The sequence below is a fragment of the Pristiophorus japonicus genome, chromosome 17, assembly GCF_044704955.1.
Source record: "Pristiophorus japonicus isolate sPriJap1 chromosome 17, sPriJap1.hap1, whole genome shotgun sequence".
Lineage (NCBI taxonomy): Eukaryota > Metazoa > Chordata > Chondrichthyes > Pristiophoridae > Pristiophorus > Pristiophorus japonicus.
The window spans coordinates 12,224,167-12,242,622 of NC_091993.1; the positions used below are offsets into that span (position 1 = coordinate 12,224,167).

Consider the following 18,456-nt stretch of genomic DNA (forward strand, 5'->3'; position numbering starts at 1 on the left):
CATGCCAACTTTCAATGACTGATGAACCATGACACCCAGGTCTCGTTGCACCTCCCCTTTTCCTAATCTGCCGCCATTCAGATAATATTTTGCCTTCGTGTTTTTGCCCCCAGAATGGATAACCTCACATTTATCCACAATATCCTGCATCTGCCATGCATTTGCCCACTCATCTAACCTGTCCAAGTCACCCTGCAGCCTCTTAGCATCCTCCTCAAGGCTCACACCGCCACCCAGTTTAGTGTCATCTGCAAACTTGGAGATATTACAATCAATTCCTTCATCTAAATCATTAACGTATATTGTAAAGAGCTGAGGTCCTAGCACTGAGCCCTGCGGCACTCGACTAGTCACTGCCTGTCATTCTGAAAAGGACCCGTTTATCCCGACTCTCTGCTCCCTGTCTGCCAACCAGTTCGCTATCCACATCAGTACATTACCACCAATACCATGTGCTTTAATTTTGCACACTAATCTCGTGTGGGACCTTGTCAAAAGCCTTTTGAAAGTCCAAATACACCACATCCACTGGTTCTCCCTTGTCCACTCGGCTAGTTACATCCTCAAAAAATTCCAGAAGATTCGTCAAGCATGATTTCCCTTTCATAAATCCATGCTGACTTGGACCAATCCTGTCACTGCTTTCCAAACGATATATTTGAAAGTATTTTTCATTAACTTGGTTAGGAAAGTATTTTCATCAGCAGGGTTGAGGAAAGTCTTGAGTAAGCTCATTAGAATTACTGGCTACGCAGTTATCACACCCCCCTGGGATCAACCCCTCCACCCCAGATCAAAACTCTTTTCCCACCCACCCCCCGCCAGCTTGGGCCCCGCACCAACCTGCTTGTTGTGGCCTTCTAGCCCGGGAGGCCACTCGGCCTGGGATAGGGGTGGGACGCATTGGGTCCATCGCTGCAGCACGCAGAAGCTGGGGGCAGGAGCTACTGTGCATGCGCGCACACTCCAACGCATATGTGGAGAGCTGCCGGCACGGTTTTTGGCACAGTGCTCTAAGCTCCACCCCCTCCAATCGGCTGGCCACGCCGCGCCAAGGCCCGGGAGAGGCAACACAGCGACCAGAATCGGGGGAGATTTTTTCGCCGCCGTTTTCAGCCCACAAAGTCGCCGCATCTCTGGTGAGTGCGCCGAAAAAAGGGGTGGGCCAAATCTGAGCCCAATGGTAGGAGAAAAATAATTCAAGATCGTCACCTGACCAAACATGAAAACTGCTTTTATACTGTACAAGACAACACCAGTGTTGCTGGTTCCCAAAGCATGGGCCTTGTGCTATGTATGCAAGTCAAATGACAAATTGCCAGGGCTCATTAAAACCATCAGCCAGAAGACCTGATAAAATGCATCCTCCCAACAACTAGTTTTAGTGAGCTTTGATAATTATACATTCAACATTCAGCCAGTGGTACAAGACCTGGACTTTGAGAACTAGTGGCAATGCCATGAGGTTTATGCAATGTAAAAGTAGTGGGGAATATCATGTAATGTTGTCTCCAAAGTTTCAAAATGAACAGGCACCGTATGATTTCCCCACCTCAAATTGGGACATGCAACAAATCCATTGAACACGAAAGAAAATGTTTTTTCACATTAAGTACTAACTTCCTGTTCTGTTATTAACTTGAGGGATAATTCCTCTCTTAATCTGCTCTCCAAGGTGTCCTTTTCCTTACAAATGGTAATGTAGCACTCCTGCACTCCAGACATCTCATGATTCAGTTGCTCCAGGTGACTACTAATGCATGAAAAAGGATTTAGAAGGAAAAAAGAAAATTGGTCCAGTGAAATCACGTGCAGAACAAAAATGCAATTCCATCATACACTAATTTCTTGATGGATAAAGAAGGTAGCATTTCATCGGTCACAAAACTGTACACACCCGGTTCAAGGCTTATTATATTGTGCATACACATTCATATTGACTCATTTTGAATACATGTAGTTTATGCCCATTTTTGTACTTTGTGTAAGTGATGAACTGTATTTCTGATTTGTAAATTTAAAAAACTGAGACCCTTTGTCATTGGGCATGTGATCTCAATATCCCTATTTGGATGGTGCATGCATACGTGCTTTAAACTTTGAGTTTGTAAAATGTTATGAAAAGCAGAGTGTGCGAGGGTCTTTTGATCAGTGAGGGCTTTACTTTTTTGGTTATTGAATGGTGCGAGATGCTTGTTAAGTAAATATACACTGTGGAGTTCATTTACCTATATTATGTTGAGTGTATGCAAACCGTTTCCCACTAAAATTAATGCATGCAACTAAAATGGTGTAGCCATAACCACACCTGTGGCTAGTTAGCTATTTCTATTGGGCAACGCTGGTTTATAAAACTGAACAGACTTTTGACTGAGTCTTGATTTAAATTAATTAGACAGAAAGACTTTACAGAGTTAATTCGATCATAAACTCACTTTACTTGTGTGATTTGCTGTTTATAAAACTGAGTCAGTTGAGCTTTCTCCAATTCATGCTGCTCCAGCAGCTCCTGCTGAAGTCGACATTTGGAGTCCTCATGATGTTGCTGATGAATTCGCTCACATCTACAAGAAGTCACGTCAAAAACAAACAAAACATACATAAGCACGTTGCTTTTTTTGTGCCACTCACATCAAAGTAAAGCTTTTAATGCATTAGACTGATGCGCAAATTCTCTTAAATACCCTTGCTGTAACTAAACTGAAGTACACTAACCATTAAAGGCTGAGTAATTGTATGCCATCAATATGCAAGAACGCTTTTGTCTTGAATGCCACTGCCCACTTCATTCAATTAATAGCTTTACATTGTACCTGTTAATTGCCTCTTGCTTATCCTGGTCAAAGTCCTGGATCATCTGACGCATCTCCTTGTACAATTCCTGGTTTGCTTCTTTAAATTGCTTCTCACTACCCGTTAGTTTTTCAATCTGCTGCTGTTTATTCTAAATAAAGCAGCAGAAATTTTTGCTTTTAAAATAGGGATTAAAATTAAGAAGGGCACTAATCTGATTGTGCACCTATTGAAGAGTTACATTTTGAACCGGATTTCAATTTTCACCTCAATTTCTTTGAGTAGAACCTGTGTCTCGCATTGCAGCCTCTCAACTTCTTCTCGGAGAGCCTTTTCGGAGGCAGATGAGCAGGGTCCTACTGCTTCCAGCTGCTTTTCTAATGTGCTGGCCCTCACCTGAATGCATACAATTAAATTCAGTTATGTAGCCTTCGAATCATCTTCTCACAATAGATGATTTGGTGAAAACAGTATTAAGTCGTGAAAAGAATCTGACTTTTATTACACTCATTAATATTTCATAGTGAAAATTTATTTGGAAACACGACTTGACTATCAATAGCCAGCTGATTGCAAGAAAGCAGGAGACGGAGAAGGCTGGAGTGAGCTTCTGATTATTGAAAACTGCCCAAAAAATAATCTGAGAACAGAGCTGGATTGGAATTTATAGAAAAGAAATGCTGCTACTCAAGAATGCTGAAGAGAAGAGCAAAATGAGGACAAATAAATAATTCAGAAAGTCATAAGGAATCAGTTTTCTAAGTGTGTAATACAAGTGAAGTACATATAGCCATATATACATACACATATCTGACTCACAGTAGCAATGTCTGGTTCCACTATCATACTAATCGAAGTGTACAGAACCCAACAACATGCCTTTAATGTAAAGACGTTCCAAGGCATGTCACAAACAAATTTAACAAAGATAAATGGATGCCAAGCCAAGTTAGGAAGGCTTTTCTAAAAAGGTGCAGAGATTGTAAGGCAGAGGGATTTAAAGAGGAAGCTCCAGACTGTAGGGTCATGGTAGCTGAGTGTTTGGTCACCAATGGTGGCATGAAAGGATGCACAGAAAGGTGTATTTGGACTAGGATATATGACTCAAGGGAACTGCAGAGAAAGGTGGGGCTAGGTGATGGAGGAATTTGTGGACAAACGTTTTAAAATTTAATACACTGGGGAACAGAGAGCCATACAGATGAGTGAGAATGAGTAGGATTATTATGAGACAGTATACGGGCAAAGGAGTTTTGAACAAGTTGGAAATTATGGAGGGTAGAAAATAGGGGGCCAGCAAGGAGTCTGGATGTGATGAAGGTATGTATAAGGCAAAGAATGTACATAAATCAATGTAGAAGTCTGACAAAAAGAGTAGTATATAGCAACAGATGAAAATAGCTTGGGGAAAAAGGGGCAGTTAAAGTAGAAATACAAGCCTAAACAGACTCCTGGGAAAATTTACTTCTAAATGTGGTCATTAGGGAATCAGTTAATTGGAGACATCCAATCCGCTTTCTGAACTAATGGCATAAAATATTCAAATATTAATTAGACAAGAATTTAGTTATGAAAGCATTACTGCACTCAGTTAAATGGCCAGTGAATTGAAACAATTACATTTTCCACTTAATAATGGTTACAAATGGGTGAACTAAACTAAGTGCACAGGATTTCTTATTTTCAGTACTTGATCAAATATTACACATTTAAAGCAGAATTAACCTTACAACTGACCTCATGACTTCTTGCCATTTTTTCAGCATTTTGGAATAGCTCTTTTAGCTCAGCTATTTGCTTTTGACTTTCTTTAATTTCATTCTGAAGCTGAGTCACTTGATGACGTTTTGTTCTGATGCTGCTTAGTGATCGTTCCAGTTCAGCCCTCAGGTCTAGTATCATCTTATCCTTAGACAATGTCTTATTTGAACCTCCCAGTCGCATTGTACTTAGAGAGGAGACAGAGAACAGGGAAGTAAAGGTCAATAAAAATCACCACCATCTGGGTATCTTCCTTAGCCCTCCCTAAAACTCTTCTTAGAGTTAAAGTTTTCTAGTCTAAAGACTTGTACATTTGCATTATTTTGACCGTAGCCTTTACAAAAACAAAATCTACCTACACAATGACTACTGGAACCCAAGTGGTCACCCACTTGAGAGGAAGTTCTGTTTTAAACATTTTGATCTTTGTTCCTGCAAGTTAAGTATGACTGAGACTCCTGCCTAGTGCTGACTTCCAGACAGTTACTATTCTCTATTTATTGCAAGTCAGGAAAAAAAAAGAGCATCAATCAGAATTCCTTGTTCATTGTAAAGATGTCAACACATCGACCTTAAAACACAACCTAAAACTTCAAGATTATTGATGAATGCACCATCTTAAAAATACTAAATAGCTAAGTTTAATAAACATTGGCTGTAAATAACATCATTTATAGGCCAACACTCCATAGCACAATAATGAATCTTTAAAAGAGAAAAAATATAAATAATGATTTTGCAAGATTCATTGTGGAAAGGGATTTTAAAAATTGGATAACATGATATACAGTAAGAGACAGCAACTAGCACTTTATATTACAGGCACTATCACTTTAAGCCCATTCAGTTTTTACCTTTGGAACCTGGGCATTTTCCAGTTCCCATTCTTGATACCGAGGTCCATGTAGGAATCAGATAATGGAAGTTCTAATTCTCCTGGTGCTTCTTTAATAAGAACATCAATCTTAGCAGCAGATTCATAAAGTATAATCTGTTCCTTCAAGTCAGCCAGCTCTTCCTAAAAAGGATAAATAAGTTAGTTTGACTTCAATTCACACAGAATTCGAGGGGCGAGAGAAAACATTTTGTTTGCTTTTAAAGGGCCAATTTGGGGACAGTGGAAGGATGTAGGTCCAAAGCAGAGGAGAGCAAATAGTTAATTAAATTTCTCATGTTTCAGTATTAGAACACCAAAGTACCCAAGAACAAGAAAAATCCAAAGTAAACAAAAAGCACAAATTTCATGTCAAGAAGACATGTTTCAATCAATTACAGTTCCACAAACAAGAATAGTGTGTGCTTGCCATGCTTTCAAGTCAAAGTAGAATCCAGTGGGCTCTTCAATTAAGTGTTCAAGTCCAAAGAAACAAAATACAATTGCCGTAGACGATTTTTATTATAAATGGCCCAGAAATTCCTCTGGGATCTTCCCGCGGGCACTTGCCTCCTCGCTGGATATTTTTTACGAATTTACCTGGTGGTCTAGGAGGCGCCCTGATTTCCAATGGGGAGGCCTTCACCTCCCGCGTTGTGAAGTGCACTCCCGTGCAGAGGGTCGCGACGCAGAAGATGCAGTCATGTGTGACTGCTCAGCCAATCAGCTAAGTATTTCACAGGTTCCCATTAATAGCACAGACTGGCGTAACTACCAGTTCTCAGTGCTATTAATGGGAACAAAAGCAATTACACAAAATAATAAAAAAACGGACCACACACATTTAAAATTAATTGAAATTAAAGTTATTATGTCTTATAAAAATAAACTATTTTTCCGATTTTTAAAAAAGTTTTTAAAATTATGGTTAAAAATAAACTTCCCATAGTGGGGAGGGTTTTTAAACAATAAACTATATGTTTATAATTTTATTTTACAATTCTTGTGTGTTTTAAAACACTTGCGCCTGTAAAAGGCGGCTATGCGCCTGCTTTTTCAGGCGCAAGATTTTTTGAGGACATTTTCTGGGCAAGATATGGGTAAATAGCCCAATCTTGCCTGTACAAATGTTCTCGCTCCAGATCTAGCATCCTCGCTCACGATCTGGCTATGATCTGTCAAGCTCCAGCTTGACAGATCGGAAAAGCCGGTTTTCAGCACATGCGCATTGCGCGCTGAAAGCCGGCTTTTCCGATGCCTTCCCGGGTCCGTAGAAACTTCGTATGGACCCGGGACGTGGGAAATTCTGCCCCATTATTCCTTTCTTTACATTTTTGCTCGTTTGTATCATCACTTTTCTTTACCAATTCTTTCAGTTTCTCCCCCCCTCAATCTCCTGAAATTTTATTGCATCTGAACACTCAAATATGCAGAAAATCAAATCCACACTAACAGCTTACCTAGATGCATTAGTAATTAAAAACATTAATTCAGAGTTCTAGAAGACATTACTATATTAAGTAGAATTAATGATAGCATTATGACCTGTAAAGCCTTGTTTATGTTGTCACTGATGTTTTTGGCAGACTGAACTTGTTGAAGTTGGATCCGAAGTTGAGTGATCTCCTGCATTGAACCTGAAACACACACAATATAGTTTACGGTGCTGGAATTTATCAAAAAATATTTACTCTATCACAGGTTTAAGAACTCGGTCATAGGTTGGAAGTTGTGTTCCACAAGATTGTTGTGGCACCGAGTAAATCTGTGGGCGTTGAGGCTTAGCTGTCCCAAACAAACTCCGTGCCATCTCTGGATCAGTTATGGCAACAGTTGTGACAGTAAGGCCATCAAGTTTGTCCCTGTAGGATATGCTGACTGGGAAATGTGGTCTGGTTACAGATGAGAAGAATCATCAAAAATTGTAGTCGACAGAAAAGGAGATAAACTCCCCCACAAAAAAATATTAGACTGCAGTTTTCATGCTGCATTTGCTTAAGTAAGTTGATTGGTGGGTTCCTAACCTGTGTGCAGTAAATCCCTGCACTGCTGCTGACTTGCTTCTAAACTTTTTGTCAGCCCATTAATTATTTCGGCTTTCTCCAACTTGGTTTCTTCCTGTTGCCTTTGCAACTGCTTAACTTGTTCCTCAAGTCGCTTAGAATTCTCTTTCTGACAGAAGAGGACGAGGAGAAAGAAAAACAAAAAACAAGTTTATTCACCATTTTGTACTTTAAGTTGTACAGGCGACTTACACAATACACCTCAGCTGCAAGCACAACATTTACTATTTATTTAAAATGATCTTTTAACTTTTCAAAATAATGCAATGTTTTAGTTGACATCGTTCAGGTTTGCTCTTACTGCCCTCTTTTTCCCCCAGACCCTTCACTGGTAAATATTCCCTTCAATTGTGCTGGTTGCCACCCTAGCTCCTATAAATTTGAACGTATTTACTATTTTTAAAAAGTACTTTTTTGAGCGGTTGACAGCTATATCAGGCAGACCTGTGCAATAATTGTAGCATCAGTCCAGTATAAAAATGACTATTCGCAATCAAATATGCCAGATACTAACCTGTTCTTCCAAAGCAATATTAGTTGCATCCAGTGTCTGTTGCATTACTAAGAGAGATTCGTCATGTTTTTGTTTAAGTACACCAATGACATTCTCATGCTGCTCTCTGGCACGAGTGAGAGATTCTGAGCGACAGAGCTCCGATAGTTGCTGTTGCATACTGTCCATGGCTGCCTCAGCAATCTTCTGGTTCTTTAGCGTCTGCACAGAAAGCCAAGGAATATGTCCTTAACATGCATAGTTAAAACTGAGAATACAATCAGGATTCAGATTCATAGAAACCAGCCAGAAGATTTTGAGTATGGTTCCTGTTACTTGACTGATCATCACCACTCAGGAATAGCATAGGTATGCTCCTGTGGGGCAGTACAAGTTCCAACTCTTCCTCGAGCCCCATTCAGATGCCCTCACTCTGGGCTCAAAATTGGCCCACCCCTTTATTCGGCACACTTACCGGAGATGCACTGCTTTTCTCCGTTGATAAGTGCGGCCGGGAGGGGGGGGCGGGGGTATATATATGTAAATCGTTCCCCACTTTGGCCTCTGGCCAGCCTCTCCTTGGTCTTCGTGCAGCGTGGCCAGTCGGGTCGGGGGCGGAGCCAGCGTCCTGCACTGAACAAACAGTGCTGGGATGTCTACACAGGCGCAGTAGCTCCTCGCCCCCAGCCTCTCTGTGTGCGTGCTGTAGCCGCTGTGTGTGGGACCCGATGCCTGTCCCTATCCCTGGCCGAGTGGCCTCCCGGTGCAATCGACCTCAGATTTGAAATTTTATGCACTGTAGCTATTTTTGAACTTTCTTAATGGCTTGTCATTTTCCTGGACGTTTGGATATTTTGAAAGAATTATGTAAATACGCTTTATCTCTTGTGAATAGTGATGACCATTTGTCAAGCCTATTCACCTGTTGCTATTGTGACAGAAGAACATAAATGACGGAGGAACACTGAGAGAATATCTTATTTATTGAAGTAGACTTTATTTAGATAATATGGGCTCAAATTTGGCCCAGTAGAATCATTGCAAACAAATAGTTGTTTAAATTAGTTGAGATTAGGGCAATTTAATTCAACTATCTTTTACTACTTTAATTTTTGTAGTTTAAGCTTCCATGAATGCTTCTGTTGTATAGTAAATTAACTTTGCGAAGTTTGTCATATGATGTCCTGTATAGCTGTTTGATCTTATTCACATTCTTTAGTCAAGTCATTAAGTTCTGCTGGCCTCCGATGTACCTACCTGCATTGATTTCTTAACTCTCTGCAAGGGTTTTCTGAAGTGGCCACATACACCGGCCGAAGTAGATTTGGAGTAACTATTAGCTGGCCAAAGTGGCCTAAATGGCCAAAACTGGCGTAGGTGGCTAGTAACGCCCCCTTTTGAGAAAAACTAAACTAAACTAAAAAAAAATCCTAACTAACTCACTTACACTGGCACAAATTGAAGGTGCAAAATGGGGACTTTTAAGATACTCCAGAAAAATCAAGCTGCTCCAAAAAAAAACGAAGCAACTCCTGGCCAATTTTGAGCCCATAACTGTAGCCAGTCAGAAACTGATGAAATCAGTTGGCATGGAAAATGGAAAGAAATGTCTCACTTTGCTCAAGTCCTGGTGTGAGACTTGAACCCACAAATGACAATGTTTCCAACAGAGCCAAGAGGACATTTGGACTATATAATTTAATTACCATTTTTGCGCTTTTTAAATTGTACAAGTAGCTCAAGCAACATGCAAGACACAATAAGCAACTTATGAAAATGATTGAGATTTTCCACTATTACATACATCAGCACTGTAATCTAAAATTATTAATATTTTACTACTTTAATCATCAGGAGAGGTTTTCCTGGTGATGTGTCCAGGTATGCCAGATCATCTGGGTGCATCAAATATCAAACTACAAGGGGCAAGTCTTTACGCTGAATTGTTTGACAACAAAGTTCCATATCCTTGAGGAAAAGAATATATCCACTTTACATGCAAAAAAAACTGCTTTTAATTAGTCAAAAAGTAAAATTTCCAAAATATGAACAGTCAATAGTTATTCAGTTAAATTGATTTTATGTCTGCAGTAAGTGCTTAGTTTCATTTTGAAAGCCCAAAGATGCATAGATATGGAAGCCTATAGAGTTACAGATGTCTGGAAAACCAATATTCTTTATACTTGCCTCTTCTTCGCTGGCACTCAGATCTTGAACTCTGGACTCCAATGCTTTAATTTGGCCTTCCAGCTGCACTTCGCGCTCTTTTGCATCTTGAAGCAACTTCTGCAGCTCTTGACAACTAATAGCCACACCATCTTTTTCTCCTGTAAAACCATATAGCTTGGTGAAGACCAGTTTATTTATGAGCCATTTACATTAATATTGAAATAACAAGTGTCAATCGGAGCTCAGTGGTGGCCCAGAGTCAGATTGTCGGCTCAAACCCCACTCCAGGTCTGGAGTACATAATCTAGGCTGACACTCAATATAATAATGTGGAAGTGCTGCATTGTTGGAGGTGCTGTTTTATGAATGGTATGCTAAACTGACGCTCTGCCTACTCCGGTGGACAAAAAAAGCTCTCATGGTACTATTCAAAGAGCAGGGGATTTCTCCCAGTGTCCTGGCCAACATTTATCCTTCAACCAACACCGGAAAAAAAATACAATAGCTTTTGTCACTGATCACATTGGTGCTTGCGAGACCTTCCTGTGTAAAAACACTGCTGCGGCTTGCTTACACTTCAGAAACAACAACAGTGATAATACTTCAAAAGTGATTAATTAACTGTAAAGTTCTGGGCGCCCCGAAGATGTGAAAGGCGCTATATAAATGCAAATTCTTTATTTTCTTTACAGAATCATGCAATAAGCCCATTTTAATAAAGATGCCATGCACAATTTTAATATGTTTCACAAATATATTGTTTTGCTGATGTCTTCCCACAAAAATATAAAAAGAGTGTTTATGGAACATTCTCCTCACCCCCTTTTCTCGCAGTAATAGTAATAAATATTAATAGTACCCAAAATCAATTAGCAGCCACAACATCAAATTCCAATTTATTTAAGAAACATCATGCTAAGATTCTGTACTCCTACTAGATTTGAATGCCAGCAACTGAATATCACCAATAACAGAGAATATCAGATAAACTCTCTCTCTTGTCTTTATAAAAAAAAAACAAGTAACATTCATAACTTACACCTGCTGAAATTTAAGGTCGTTCTATTACCTTTAGTCATGGCAAGTTGATGATTCAAATATCTGATCTCACGGGCACACTCTTCCTGTTTGTGTTGCATTTCTTCTAACTGTCTTCCCCGTGCATTGTAAAGTATTTGTAACTGTGCAAATTGATGGGCTTCTGTAGAACCTGTAGAATACAGATAATATTCTAACTATTAAAAAGAATGGAGACAGGCAAGTTGGAGGGATTGGTTAGCTTTTTGCAACTTCACATATTGCAAAAGGCTTATTTGTAAACAATTGCAAAAAACTATATTTTAATCAATATTGCAATTATTTGATCATTTTTGGGGGAAATTTAAAATACTAAATTTCAAGTTGCTGTGCTGGTACAACTATTTGTAGGATTACAAGATAAATCCTGGATGAGAGTACAGGTATCACCAAAAACAACACAAGGAATAGAACTTGAATGGAACTAAGGACAACCCAGGAAGCAAAAAAATGTCACTAGTTATATAGTTCAATTGCCCATATAACATTTGTAAATCTGACTGTACGTTTTTTTAACCCTACCTTGCCTAAGATAGGCACTATACATATTACAAGAATTCAAACTTGAAACTATCAGCACTGAAAATTAAATTAAATTTTCCAGGAAGATAGTTATATGACAAAGGAACATTACTCATCAATAAAAAAAGGATTTCCAATTAGAGACCATTCTAATATAGTCAAATAATACACTTTTCCACATTTCATGTTATGATCATTCAATAAATGAGGTGAACTTACCACAACATATATTTTCACTGTATTTGGCACAGAAAGCAGTACTTTAATGTCAATTTTAAACAGGGGATATCAAGAAATGGCTGAGCGCACCGGATACACAAAGGCCCCTACTACATCCTGGCTGTCATGCTGAAAGACTTATACGCCGAAATTAGCCGCACTTCTACCCAAGCTGTTCCAGTGAATCTACCAGACAATGTGGGAAACAGCCCAGTATGTCCTGTCCACAAAAGGACAAATCCAATCCAGCCAATTACTACCCCATCAGTCTACTCTCGATCATCAGCAAAGTGATGGAAGGCGTCGTCAATAGTGTTATCAAGCGGCACTTACTTATCAATAACCTGCTCACCTATGCTCAGTTTGGGTTCTGCCAGGATTACTCGGTTCCAGACTTCATTGCAGCCTTGGTCCAAACATGGACAAAATAGCTGAATTCCAGAGATGAGGTGAGAGTGACTGCCCTCGACATCAATGCAGCATTTGACATGGCATGGTATCAAGGGGCCCTAGTAAAATTTAAGTCAATGGGAATCAGAAGTAAAAATCTCCACTGGTTGGAGTCATACCTAGCACAATGAAAGATGATTGTGGTTGTTGGAGGTCAATCATCCCAGGACATCGCTGCAAGAGCTCCTCAGGGCAGTGCCCTAGGCTCAACCATCTTCAGCTGCTTCATAAAAGGTCAAAAGTGGGGCTGTTTGTTGATCATTGCAGTGTTCAGTTCTATTCGCAACTCCTCAGACAATGAAGCAGTCCATGCCGGCAGCAAAATCTGGATGACATTCAGGCTTGGGCTGATAAGTGGCAAGTAACATTCGCACCGCACAAGTGCCAGGCAACAACCATCTCCAACAAGAGAGTCTAACCATCGCTCCTTGACATTCAATATCATTACAATTGCTGAAGCCCCCACCATCAACATCCTGGGGGTCACCATTGATCAGAAACTTAACTGGACCAGCCATATAAATAAATACTGTGGCAACAAGAGCAGATCAGAGGCTGGGTATTCTGCAGAGAGTGTCTCACCTCCTGACTCCCCAAAGCCTTTCTACAAGGCATAAGTCAGGAGTGTGATGGAATACTCTCACTTGCCTGGATGAGTGCAGCTCAAACAACACAAGATGCTCGACACTATCCAGGATAAAGCAGCCCGCTTGATTGGCATCCCATCCACCACCTTAAACATTCACTCCCTCCACCACCGGCGCACTGTGTCTGCAGTGTGTACCATCCACAAGATGCACTGCAGCAACTCACCAAGGCTTCTTCAGCAGCACCTCCCCTCCTCCCTCTACCACCTAGAAGGCTAAGGGCAGCAGGTGCATAGGAACACCATCATCTATAAGTTCCCCTCGAAGTTACAAACCATCCTGACTTGGAAATATTTTGCTGTTCATTCATCGTCGCTGGGCCAAATTCCTGGAACTCCCTTCAGATAAGAACATAAGAAATAGGAGCTTGAATAGGGCATTTGGCCCTTCGCCTCTGCTCCGCCATTCAACAAGATCATGGCTGATCTTCTACCTCAGCACCTTCCCGCACTCTCTCCATATTCCTTAATTCTCTTAGTTCCCAAACATTTATCAACCTCTGACTTGAATATACTCAACGACTGAACATTCAGAGCTGTCTAGGGTAGAGAATTCCAAAGATTCACAACCCTTTGAGTGAAGAAATTTATCTCGGTCTTAAATGGCCGACCCCTTATTCTGCAACTGTGACTCCATGTTCTAGATTCCCCAACCAAGGGAAACATCCTCTCTGCATCTACCCTGTCAAGCCCCTTAAGAATTTTCTATGTTACAATTAGATAACCTCTCATTCTTCTAAACTCTAGGGAATATAGGCTTAGTCTACTCAATCTCTCCTCACAGGGCAATCCCCTCATCCCAGGGAACCAGTCCCACTATGGGTGGACCTTCGCCACAAGGACTGTAGCGGTTCAAGGCTATGGCTCACCACCACCTTCTCAAGGGCAATTAGGGGTGGGCAATAAATGCTCGTCTTGCTAGCGACGCCCACATCCCATGAACTAATTTTTTAAAAAGCAAAATATGTAAAGAATAGGGATTCTTTGGTGATTGTGAAATGAAAAGAAATGATAATCAACGGTTCCATAAAATAATGAATCTCTTTTGGTATGCTCAGTTGTCATTACCAGCAGGGATTTCCATGTTTTTAAGCAAATTTAACACATTAAGTATTCATTTTAATTGATGCAAAAATGAAAAACTTCTGGGAATATTAGTTATGCGAACGCACTTATCCAAATTAAGTGACCAAAGATCGATGTGGAATAATTGATCAAACAGGTTGCCTGAAGTAATGTTTTAATCTCAATAAACAAAAGTTACTTAAAAGGAAACGATTTTGCTTGGATTTAAGCAATTTGGACAGGAGAAATTTGGAGGAGAAAGACATGTTAGATTATGTTCAAATACAGCTGAGAAGAATTTAACAGTTAATGGGACAGTTTAAGGAACTACAATTTTGGATACTAAGGGAATCAAGGAATATGGGGATAGTGCGGGAAGATGGAGTTGAGGTAGAAGATCAGCCATGATCCTATTGGATGGCGGAGCAGGCTCAAAGGGCCAAATGGTCTACTCCTGCTCCTAGTTCTTGTGTTTCGTATAGCATAACAGTATGCGTTAGGTGCAAACCAAGTTAGAAGACTGGCAACAAACCAGGAATGACGATTACTCACTGAAGGCAAAGCCTAGAGGCCAAAAACAGCACTCTGCAGAGGAAGACAGAACGGTTTCAATATAGCAGTTAAATTGCTACCTGGTCAGAGGTCAGATGTTTTTATATTAATGCCCAAGATATAGACTTAAAAAAGGAAGAGCATGCTTATTATTTACTAAAAGCACTCACTATAATCCTCAAAACTGATTACTGATGTACTAGAATCAAGTTGAACTCAGTTAAAGCTGTGGTACAGTACTTCAAATCTGAACTGAGTTATGTTATGTGAAGTTGAACACAGTTGATGCTGTGCTATGACAAATCGAAAACCAAATTATTGATCATTTGTGTTAAATGTCCTATCCATGGCGACATAGTAATGTGATATCAAGCAATTCAATTTACACCAAACCATGTCCTTCTTGATCCCAGATGTCTATGGGTGAGAAGAGTTATATTAGCCCTTGTATGAGTTGGTTTATGCAGCATGACTCAAGGTATTGTGTTCCTAACACAGATGAGACTGCACACAGGGAGGTTAAAGTATCAGTGACCTCAGTCTTTATTAAGACCACTCCAGAGTGAGGAACAAGCCTTAGGGGCCGGCTTATATACAGTGCTCCCAAGGGATGCTGGGTTCCCTTGGGGCTTGAGGGGATGCACTCCCTGGTGTCGGAACATGGGAGTGCATGCTTTACAGATACACAACATCACTTCCCCTCCCCCCCCACCCACAAGGTGAGGCGGTCGGGAGCCTTTCTTTTCACCAGAACTGGTGCTCTCCATTCTCTCGCCTGCGACAGTTGGAGCTGCTGCTCTCCACTCTCCCGTCCTTATATATATCAGTAATTAACTTTTAGCATTGTTGTTGCCAATTTAAGTGTATCTAAGGGTTAAGTCATGGCAGGAGAGCTCGGACACGTGTTATGCTCCTCCTGTACTATGTGGGAAGTCAGGAACACTTCCGGTGTCCCTGACAACGACGTGTGCGGGAAGTGTGTCCGCCTCCAACTCCTGACGGACCGCGTTGCGGAGCTGAAGCTGCGAGTGGATTCACTCTGGAGCATGCACGATGCGGAGAATTACGTGAATAGTGAGTTGGTCTTATCACAGGTAAAGGGTCCACAGCCAGATAGGGAATGGAAGACCAACAGGAAGAGCAGTGCAGGGAAGGTAGTGCAGGGGTCCCCTGCGGTCTTCCTCCTGCAAAACAGATACACCGCTTTGGGTACTGTTGAGGGGGATGACTCATCAGGGGAGAGCAGCAGCAGCAGCAGCAGCCAAGTTCATGGCACTGTGGCTGGCACTGCGGCACAGGAGGGCAGGAAAAAAAGAGTGGGAGAGCGATAGCGATAGGGGATTCAATTGTAAGGGGAATAGATAGGCGTTTCTGCGGCCACAACCGAGACTCCAGGATGGAAGTTGCCTCCCTGGTGCAAGGGTCAAGGATGTCTCGGAGCGGGTGCAGGACATTCTGAAAAGGGAGGGTGAACAGCCAGTTGTCGTGATGCATATAGGTACCAACGATATAGGTAAAAAACGGGATGAAGCCTTACGAGACGAATTTAGGGAGCTAGGAGTTAAATTAAAAAGTAGGACCTCAAAAGTAGCAACATAGAAAATAGGTGCAGGAGTAGGCCATTCGGCCCTTCTAGCCTGCACCGCCATTCAATGAGTTCATGGCTGAACATGCAACTTCAGTACCCCATTCCTGCTTTCTCGCCATACCCCTTGATCCCCCTAGTAGTAAGGACTACATCTAACTCCTTTTTGAATATATTTAGTGAATTGGCCTCAACAACTTTCTGTGGTAGAGAATTCCACAGGTTCACCACTCTCTGGGTGAAGAAGTTTCTCCTCATCTCGGTCCTAAATGGCTTACCCCTTATCCTTAGACTGTGACCCCTGGTTCTGGACTTCCCCAACATTGGGAACATTCTTCCTGCATCTAACCTGTCTAAACCCATCAGAATTTTAAACGTTTCAATGAGTAGGAGTAAATGGGGACTTTTCAGAATGGCAGGCAGTGACTAGTGGGGTACCGCAAGGTTCTGTGCTGGGGCCCCAGCTGTTTACACTGTACATTAATGATTTAGACGAGACGATTAAATGTAGTATCTTCAAATTTGCGGATGACACTAAGTTGGGTGGCAGTGTGAGCTGCGAGGAGGATGCTATGAGGCTGCAGAGCGACTTGGATAGGTTAGGTGAGTGGGCAAATGCATGGCAGATGAAGTATAATGTGGATAAATGTGAGGTTATCCACTTTGGTGATAAAAACAGAGAGACAGACTATTATCTGAATGGTGACAGATTAGGAAAAGAGGAGGTGCAACGAGACCTGGGTTTCATGGTACATCAGTCATTGAAGGTTGGCATGCAGGTACAACAGGCGGTTAAGAAAGCAAATGGCATGTTGGCCTTCATAGCGAGGGGATTTGAGTACAGGGGCAGGGAGGTGTTGCTACAGTTGTACAGGGCCTTGGTGAGGCCACAACTGGAGTATTGTGTACAGTTTTGGTCTCCTAACCTGAGGAAGGACATTCTTGCTATTGAGGGAGTGCAGCGAAGGTTCACCAGACTGATTCCCGGGATGGTGGGACTGACCTATCAAGAAAGACTGGATCAAGTGGGCTTGTATTCACTGGAGTTCAGAATGAGAGGGGACCTCATAGAAACATTTAAAATTCTGACGGGTTTAGACAGGTTAGATGCAGGAAGAATGTTCCCAATGTTGGGGGAAGTCCAGAACCAGGGGTCACAGTCTAAGGATAAGTGGTAAGCCATTTAGGACCGAGATGAGGAGAAACTTCTTCACCCAGAGAGCGGTGAACCTGTGGAATTTTCTACCACAGAAAGTTGTTGAGGCCAATTTACTAAATATATTCAAAAAGGAGTTAGATTAAGTCCTTACTACTAGGGGGATCAAGGGGTATGGGGAGAAAGCAGGAATGAGGTACTGAAGTTGCATGTTCAGCCATGAACTCATTGAATGGCGGTGCGGGCTAGAAGGGCCGAATGGCCTACTCCTGCACCTATTTTCTATGTTTTTATGTTTCTATGAACTTCAGCAATTGTACATCCCTGTCTGCAGTAAAAAATAAAACTGGGAAGGTGACTCAACCATGGCTAACAAGGGAAATTAAGGATAGTGTAAAAACCAAGGAAGAGGCATATAAATTGGCTACAAAAAGCAACAAACCTGAAGACTGGGAGAAATTTAGAATTCAACAGAGGAGGACTAAGGGTTTAATTAAGAAGAGGAAAATAGAGTGTGAGAGGAAGCTTGTAGGGAACATAAAAACTGACTGCAAAAGCTTCTATAAATATGTGAAGAGAAAAAGATTAGTAAAGACAAATGTAGGTCCCTTGCAGTCGGATTCAGGTGAATTTATAACAGGGAACAAAGAAATGGCAGACCAATTGAACCAATACTTTGGTTCTGTCTTCACAAAGGAAGATACAAATAACCTTCCAAATGTACTAGGGGACAGTGGGTCTAGTGAGAATGAGGAACTGAAAGATATCCTTATTAGACGGGAAATTGTGTTAGGGAAATTGATGGGATTAAAGGCCGATAAATCCCCGGGTCCTGATAGACTGCATCCCAGAGTACTTAAGGAAGTGGCCCAAGAAATAGTGGATGCATTGGTGATCATTTTCCAACAATCTATCAACTCTGGATCAGTTCCTATGGACTGGAGGGTAACTAATGTAACGTCACTTTTTTAAAAAAGGAGGGAGAGAAAGCGGGTAATTATAGACCGGTTAGCCTGACATCAGTAGTGGGG

At 41.3% G+C, this 18,456-nt stretch overlaps 1 protein-coding gene across 2 annotated transcripts in view; it reads right to left on the reverse strand.

Annotated features, from left to right (window-relative positions):
• Positions 1-18,456, reverse strand: part of cep152 (centrosomal protein 152) — a 71,527-nt gene that overhangs the window by 27,838 nt on the left and 25,233 nt on the right. For both annotated transcript variants that reach the window (XM_070858379.1, XM_070858378.1), the window contains exons 7-17: positions 11,223-11,363; positions 10,172-10,311; positions 8,006-8,206; positions 7,453-7,600; positions 6,974-7,065; positions 5,409-5,572; positions 4,531-4,741; positions 3,061-3,189; positions 2,814-2,944; positions 2,436-2,564; positions 1,621-1,753 (exon numbers count right to left, since the gene is read on the reverse strand). In XM_070858379.1, coding sequence (XP_070714480.1) covers positions 1,621-1,753; positions 2,436-2,564; positions 2,814-2,944; positions 3,061-3,189; positions 4,531-4,741; positions 5,409-5,572; positions 6,974-7,065; positions 7,453-7,600; positions 8,006-8,206; positions 10,172-10,311; positions 11,223-11,363 — 1,619 coding nt within the window. The remainder of the gene's footprint in view (positions 1-1,620; positions 1,754-2,435; positions 2,565-2,813; positions 2,945-3,060; positions 3,190-4,530; positions 4,742-5,408; positions 5,573-6,973; positions 7,066-7,452; positions 7,601-8,005; positions 8,207-10,171; positions 10,312-11,222; positions 11,364-18,456) is intronic.